The 7,723-nt window shown below is 47.5% G+C and overlaps 2 protein-coding genes across 6 annotated transcripts in view; one reads left to right on the top strand and one right to left on the bottom strand.

Moving 5' to 3' along the window:
• The window catches only part of OSBPL3 (oxysterol binding protein like 3), a 140,864-nt gene extending 134,568 nt beyond the window's left edge, over positions 1-6,296 (bottom strand). For all 5 annotated transcript variants that reach the window (XR_002829290.1, XM_006088786.3, XM_006088791.3 and 2 more), the window contains exon 1: positions 6,163-6,296. The gene's annotated coding sequence lies outside the window, so the exon portion shown is untranslated. The remainder of the gene's footprint in view (positions 1-6,162) is intronic.
• The window catches only part of LOC106697174, a 7,334-nt gene continuing 4,981 nt past the window's right edge, over positions 5,371-7,723 (top strand). Inside the window, exon 1 of the mRNA XM_023753846.1 lies at positions 5,371-6,463. Within this exon, the coding sequence (XP_023609614.1) occupies positions 5,929-6,463 (535 nt within the window). The 5' untranslated portion in view covers positions 5,371-5,928. The remainder of the gene's footprint in view (positions 6,464-7,723) is intronic.

Here is a 7,723-nt window from a genome sequence, read left to right as displayed (position 1 = left end):
CAGCTTTACTTATTCCTCTGCTCAAACCTGCTCTTTTCCCATTCTTCCCAGTTACTATTCTCAAAAGTATCCTTTAATAAAGACTGCCCACTACCGGATTCTCCCACCTTGATCAAGGGCGGGGCCGGCCAGTCAAACACCCCACCTCCTCCCCTCCCCCCAGCCGGCCCCGCCCTGATCGCACCCCCAACCCCAGTAGGGGGAAGGCTGGTCAGCCAAGCTCCTGCAGTCCCTCCCCCCAGAGGACCTGCCTTCCTGGCCCCCACCACCCTGATAGCCTTCCCCACCCCAATGGGGGAAGGCAGCCAGTCAACCTCCTGTGGCCCCTCCCCCCAGCCGGCCTCACCCTCTATGGGCCCCCACCACCCTGAAGCCCCTCGCCGGTCACCCCCCCCCATCAAGGGCAGGGCCAACTGGCCAACCACCCATGGCCCCTCACCCACGCCACTGGCCCGCCAATCGGTCCCCCAACCCCAACTGGGGGCAGGCTCTGCTGACCAATCACCCATGGCCCCTACCCTCAGCCAGTCAGGCCCTGATCGCCCGACAGGAGCGGGCCAGCCAGCCAACCTCCCGCCATCTCCTCCTCCCAACAGGCCCAGCTCTGATCCTCCCCGATTGGGGCCAGGCTGGCTGGACCCCACCCATGCACGAATTCGTGCACTGGGCCTCTCATTTGTTTTATAAGATTCAAACTGTAACTTTAAATTTCTTATATTACATTTGATATCAAGACAGAAAACAAGTACGAGAATCTTTAATTATAGTACCACTTTTTAATACATATGTTATATTGAGAAAAGTGTTTGACCCACAGAATGATGATCTCTTGTTGGGCTGCTTGTTGCAATTTAATTTTTTTCTACTTTACATTCAAGCGATTTTTCAATTCAAGTCCACTCTCTCCTGAAATTACAAATGAGAAAGAACATCCTCTGGGGTTGCCTAGCCCACACCTCTCAGAGAACTGGGTATATTACCTTGGCTATTATTTTGTGAGCAGACAACCGAGACAGCGACATGATGTTCATCTAAAGAAATTTGATATGAAATCAATTTGTTTCTCAGCTTAACATCCACATATTATTGTTATTATTATTTAAGAAATATATCCCACTCATACCCCAAGAGTCATGGGGAGTCTAGAAACAATCACTGTCTGGCTCCCAAACAAACAGATTTACTCAGAGTGATTATAAAGCCAGTACAAGGAAAATTCAATTTTAGGGTATAAACAATGTGATTAAGAACAATTAAATTACCGTTGCATTTTCTAAATTTTTCCAAGATGAAGAAGAAAATGTTTCACCAAATACAAGACAAAAGAATCAGATGACTGGCTAAAGGAGAAATTCTTCTACTTCCTCATGCTGCGGTTCCACTGATTATAGAAGAATTTTTTAATGCTCACATGGATGACGTAAGCCCAGGATGACACTGGACTACAGCCTGCCTGCTACAGCTTCTACAAAGGATCATCTTTAAGACATCCATATTTCCCAGTCTTTACATATAAGAGGAATCCTTTACAGAAAATATTTTATTCCAGCTTTTGAAAATTCAGATGTCTTTGATATTTTTAACTTATTACAAAAAATTTCCCAGCATACAAAAGTTATACTTTCAGCAGCACTATCCAGCAGAAACGTAATAAGAGCCAAATGTGTAATTTTATTTAAGTAGCCAATTAAAAAGAGTAAAAGGAAACAGGCAAAATTATTTTTAACTATATATTATGATGTATCCAAAATATTATCATTGCAACATATAAATGATAAATTATTGAGATAATTTTATTCTTTTTTGTACAAACTCTTCGAAACTTAGTATTTTACACATATAGTACATCTCAAAAAAGATTAGCCACATTTTGAATGCTCAATAGCCACATGTGGCCAATGGCACCCCAGTAGACAGCAGATACTATAGAAAATAGTATTAAAAACCCCATGAACTCATCACCTTGCTTTAATAATCACTAATTTCCCAACAGCCGTGTTTCTTCTATACTCTTTCTAACCCCAAAATTATTTTGAAGCAAATCCTAGAAATCATAGCATTTTATCCATGTTAAAATTTCCTTGATTATCTCATAATTTTGTTAACAGTTGATTTGTTCAAAATCTAAACAATCAACTATGAATATTTCTTTTTAATGATTTTTTATGACACCAACATAATGGGAGTTATACTTTTAGTAAAGTGCTTTATTAATTCTGATATTTATTAAACATCTATCTTGTGCCAGGCACTGTTCTAGCCCCAAGACACAACAAAGAACAAGACTCAAAAAAATTTTCATGTTTAGTTCCTGACTGCACATTAAGACTATTTAGAGAAGCTTAAAACATACCAGTTTTTAAAAAAATAGTTCCATAAATTAGCCACAGATAAATAAGTCATGGTATAAATACAATGGGGTGTTATATAAAGGAATGAAGTAATGATTCATGCTACAACAGGTAAGAATCTTGAATACAACATGCTAAGTGAAAGATAATTGCATTATTCCATTTACATGAAATGTACAGAATAGACAAATCCATTAATATATGAAATAGATTAATAGTTGCGGGGGCGGGGGAGACTGCTAATGGGTGCAGATTTCTTTTGGGGATGATGAAATATTCTAAAATTAATTATAGTGATGGTTGCACAACTTTGAATATACTAAAAACCATTGAATTGCATAATTACATTAAATGGGTAAATTATACAAAATATGAATTATATCTTAATAAAACTGTAATTCAAAAAGAAGTAGCCCAGCTGATGTGGCTCAGTGATTGAGCATCAACCCATGAACCAGGAGGTCATGTTCAAGTCCCAATCAGGGCACATGCCCAGGTTATTGGTTAGAATCTCATCACTGATTTTCCTATCTCTCTCCCCCTCTCCCTTCCTATCTAAAATCAATTAGATAGAGAGAGAGAGAGAGTTGAGCATAGTCACGATGAAGGAGCTTTCTAGACAACAGGAAAGTGAGCAAAGGCAACTCTGTTGCTGAATCAAGTTCGGGCTGCCTATGCATAGCAGGCAAAACCTATAGGAATTCTCTTTAGATTTAGGTGAAAGTAAACTTAAATTTAGATTAAAGAATTTCCTTTCCTCCTATAATAAATTCCTGTCAGGCCATATGCCTGGGTTGTGGGCTCAATCCCCAGTGTGTGGCGTGTAGGATTATTCTGACCGTAATGGTAGAAAACACATTTCAGTTTCTTGGAAGAGGCCCAGAACAAGAGAGAGCCGATAAATGATTCTCTCTTATTATTGATGTTTCTATCTCTCGCTACCTCTCCCTTTCTCTCTGAAATCAATAAAAATATATATATTTTAAAAAGAATATAACCAAATAAAGTTGTTTCAGATTCTCTTTTTTAACTGAGCACCTACTATGGATAGGATACCAGGCTTAGTGATGTGAGGGATAGAAACAGAAAATGCATATCGGCCCTGCCTTCAAAGTATTTACAACCTAGAAAGGAAGGCAGTACATTTGAATAAATAAGTCAGGAGGCACTCAGGTGAGGAAATGGGGGGAATATGAAAGGACCGAAGTGCTGATGGTAAGAAAGAATCCCGACATACTCAGTAGTCAGAAAGTGAACTGGAGCCTCTCAGGGTTTTTTTGTGGTGGTGTTTTTAATGCTGTGAGAGATTGAGTTCAGAGAGATTATTCTCGCGGAAGTAGTTTATGAGTTCAGTCTTGAAAGATGTGGGTTTCCACAGGAAGACCCAATGAACCAGCTTTCTAGGCAACAGGAATGTCCGAGCAAAGGCAACTCGGTTGCTGAATTAATTTCAGGCTGCGGGTGCACAGCAGGCAAAATCTATAGGATTTCTCTTTAGATGTCGGTGAAAGTAAAAGTAAATTTAGGTTAAAGAATTTCCTTTCCTCCTATATTAAAGTCCCTCCACTTCCAGGCCCACAAACCATAAACTCAGCCACAAAAATCAATGGCAGTAAGAGCCTCAATAATTCAGAAAGTAGTGCAATTAGAAACTTGATATTGGCAGCAGAAAGTCTGTAGCCCAACCTCAGTTCGTTTTAATACATTGTATCACCGAACTCTACCATAATGAAGTAACTTCTAATTAAGCAGTGGGAGCAGGACACATTTCTGTGTAGTGAAGGAGCTAAAGATTTAGAGTTAGAAGGACTATTAGCAGACTCTAGTTCAATGGATGCTACAAGTTCCTGAAGCTTGGCTGCAGTTTCTTCATCTGTAAGATTAAAAGAGATATTATGGGCTTATGGCAGCCTAGTAGTATCTGGCCTCTGAGATAACTATTAACTATTATTGAGACGATATCTGAATGAGAAAACAACAAATCTTCTTTTGGCTAAGCAATAGCTTTTGGTACAAATAAAGCTAAATGCCTGTTGACAGTAATGGTAGAAAACACATTTCAGTTTCTTGGAAGAGGCCCAGAACAAGAGAGAGAAAATGAGCTGGAATTCTAGTTCTGCCAGGATAACCTTGGGAAAACTGGTTAACCTGCTGGAGCCTTAATTTCCCACCTGGTTAGAAATACCTAGCTGGCTAACAAGACTACTATAATGTCGTGTTTTTTTTTTAATATATTTTATTGACTTTTTTTTACAGAGAGGAAGGGAGAGGGATAAAGAGCTAGAAACATCCATGAGAGAGAAACATCAATCAGCTGCCTCCTGCACACCCCCTACTGGGGATGTGCCCGCAATCAAGAAACATGCCCTTGACTGGAATCGAACCTGGGACCCTTCAGTCCGAAGGCTGATGCTCTATCCACCGAGCCAAACTGGTCAGGGCTACTATAATGTTTAATGAGGTAATCTACACAAAGTCCCCAGTTCCTACTAGGTGCTCAATCAATAGTAGTTATTGGTATCTAATTTTCCCAATAGGAAAAAAATAAACATGAAAATCAAAACCAGCAATGAAATCACCATTCTTCATATTTCAAAGACAAGTTTTCATCACTCATTTAGTAACTATTTCTTCCATACCTACTGTGTGTGTCAGGCATGGTGGTTGACACTGATGATAGAGTGATGAACAAGATGGATAAGATGGCTACCTTTCCATTCTAGTGGAGGAAAGCAGATGGTAGTAAACAGCCCAAGGAGGTAAGTTTCACAGAGGAGCGGAAGGAGGAACATGGAATAGGGAGGCGTCCTGGCAAGTTGGTAGAGGGCTTCAGCTCAGGCCTGCCTGGCTGGTCTCCTTTGGCCAGAAGGGGGACCTCACCCTGTAGGATGCTTGGGAGTAGAATGTGCATGACCAGAACTCAGACCTACTCTTTTACCTGCCTGTGGAAGGACCTCTTTTGCATCTGCAGCTTAAAAATATTTCTAAATGCCCCCATCCCAGTACTCAAACCCTGAGGGGCAGTGCAACATCTGGGGAACCTCGTGTACCTCAACCCCAAACACTTCCAGAGACAACTTCACAGTCCCCTCCGATCAGAGTCCGGACTCAGGAGACTGGTAGTTTGTGAGACTGGGGAGGAAACATACAAGTGTGCAAAAGGTGGCTGGCAAGTTTCCTTACCGAAGAAGGGCGGCGCGCCCGGGCTGAAGAAATATCAGTACGACCTACGACCAAGCTCAGGACGCTGGGGAGCCCCAAGAGGCGAGTGCCCTCGGCCGCCGCACCGTGGAGCGGAGCAGGCCGGGGAGTGAGGCTGGCGAGACGGGCGCCTGCAAGGCCAGCGTCGCCCGGGCTCCCCCGCCGCGCCCCAACGCGCGGATGTGGTAAAGCTTCGTGCTCAGCTCCATTAACCAGGTTTCCTGTGCCTCCCGCCCCGGCGGCGCGCCTCCCCGCAGCCCAGGACAGCTCTGGTGCGTCGCATCCTGCGGCCCCGCGACCCAGGCCCGCGAGGTCGGCGCCTTCTCGCCATCAATCCCAGCCAAACCGTCCCTCCCTCCAAGGACCGAGCTCTAGGATGGGCGCACTCAAACCTCACATCCAGAGAGACTGGCGCCGGCACCGAGACGACCTTCCCGGCTCGGGGCGGCCCCACCGGCCGGTTCTCCCTCGGCGACGGGAGGCTGACCCCGGTTTGCAGAGACTGGCGGTCACCCCCACCCTCCGCTCCGAAATCGCCGCCCCGCCGAGCCCGCGCGGCCGCCGGGTCCCCACCACGCCCAGCACCGTTCCCACCGGCGTCGGCGCTTACCTGCGCGCTCTGCCGCCGGGGACGCCACCTTGTTCCCATCCACAGACCCAGGAGGAGGCGAACACACTTCTCTGGTCCCACCCGCAATGCGCAGCTGACCGTTCCCGCAGCGGCTGCGGGAGACTGGGGCGGGGACGGCCACTCGCTGGCGGACGCAGAGGCCGGGGCCCGCGCCGCACACTAACTGTCCTGCGCTCGCGCCCCTTGGCCGGGCCCAGCTCGCGGACGCACGACCGCTCCGCCAGTTCCCAGGACTTTGCCCAGAACTTCGCGCTCGTCGCCTGCGGATCAGCAGGAGGGGGTGAGCGAGGAGGCGGGGCCTGAGCCCGCCATGGGGCGGGGCCACGAGCGGAGGGCGGGGAAGACGGGAGGAACTGCAGAGTGACCCACACTCCCACCAATCAGGAGTCGGCCCCGGGGAAGGAGGTGGGGCGATGCGCTAGGAAGAAGCGGACGGATTCCATGACGCAGTGGAGGGAGTTGGGACCACGGGTTCCCGACAGGTGCGAAGGGCAGAGGGAGGTGAGAGCTGCGTGGGGCCCGGGAAGGGGCTTCCAGCGGCCCAGCGCGCTGCCTTGCGCCGTGGGTGCTCCATCAATATTTGTGGAGCGGCGTTTCCCGCCTGGGAAGGAGGGAGAAGGAAGGCGGCGCGGGAGTGGCTGGTTCAAGGAGAAGCTCCCTGAGGACACTTGTGGTCGAACAGGCAAAGAGGACGCGACCTCTTGAGGAAGTCAAATCGAGGCCAAGGGATCGAGAACGGAGAAGAGGGGGTGGTGAAGGGAGGGTTGCAGGCACAGGGCGATGGACGGATTCGGCATGGGACCCCGCCCTGGACTCTGACCTGACATCCCGAGGCAGCGATGCAGATTCGTGCCGGGTCCCAGGGGAAAACCCAGGAGTGCGGTTGTTTTGTTCTTTGCAGTACATGTGCAGGGGGTGGGAGGACAGAGAGAAAGCGTCGTAGTTAAAATTAAAATGCAGGAGCTCCTTGAAAAACAGTGAAGCCCACCTCGCTCCTCGAGCTCCTTCGATCCTGGCTTGAATGCAGGCAACTGATCACCTGGGGTCAGTTTGCAGCCTGCAGACGTGTAGGGTGATTAACATCACTGAGCGCCTACTGCGTGCGTCCGACCCAGTTGTGGGCGTGCAGCGGCGATGGTACACCAGGTTCCTGCTCTTGTGGAGCTTATATTTCTGTGGGGAGAGACAGAGCATAAACAAAGAAAATATACAAATGTAAACCACGAGGAAATGCTGGTGAGCACCGAGGCAATTGCTAAGCAGAGCTTTCAAAGGCGATGATGTGTGCGATAGGGAGCTGCGAAGCACCCTGAGGGCCTCTCTGGGGAGGTGGCTTTTAAGCAGATTCCTGAACCCGAAAAGGAACCTGTTCTCCCCAGAGCGTTCCAGGCCGAAGGGAACGGCAAACGCAAGGTGTTTGACCTCCCTGAAGACCGCGTAACCTGCCTTGCCGAGCTGAACAATGAATGAGCGTGACTCGCTCGCCTGGCTCGGTGCCCGGCACCTTAGGGGCTCCAGAATGTTAAATTCCAGCGCCATC

Source organism: Myotis lucifugus, unplaced genomic scaffold, assembly GCF_000147115.1.
Source record: "Myotis lucifugus unplaced genomic scaffold, Myoluc2.0 scaffold_52, whole genome shotgun sequence".
In the NCBI taxonomy this organism is placed as follows: domain Eukaryota; kingdom Metazoa; phylum Chordata; class Mammalia; order Chiroptera; family Vespertilionidae; genus Myotis; species Myotis lucifugus.
Note: the sequence above shows the minus strand (reverse complement) of the source record. Positions and strands in the feature narration are given on the sequence as shown.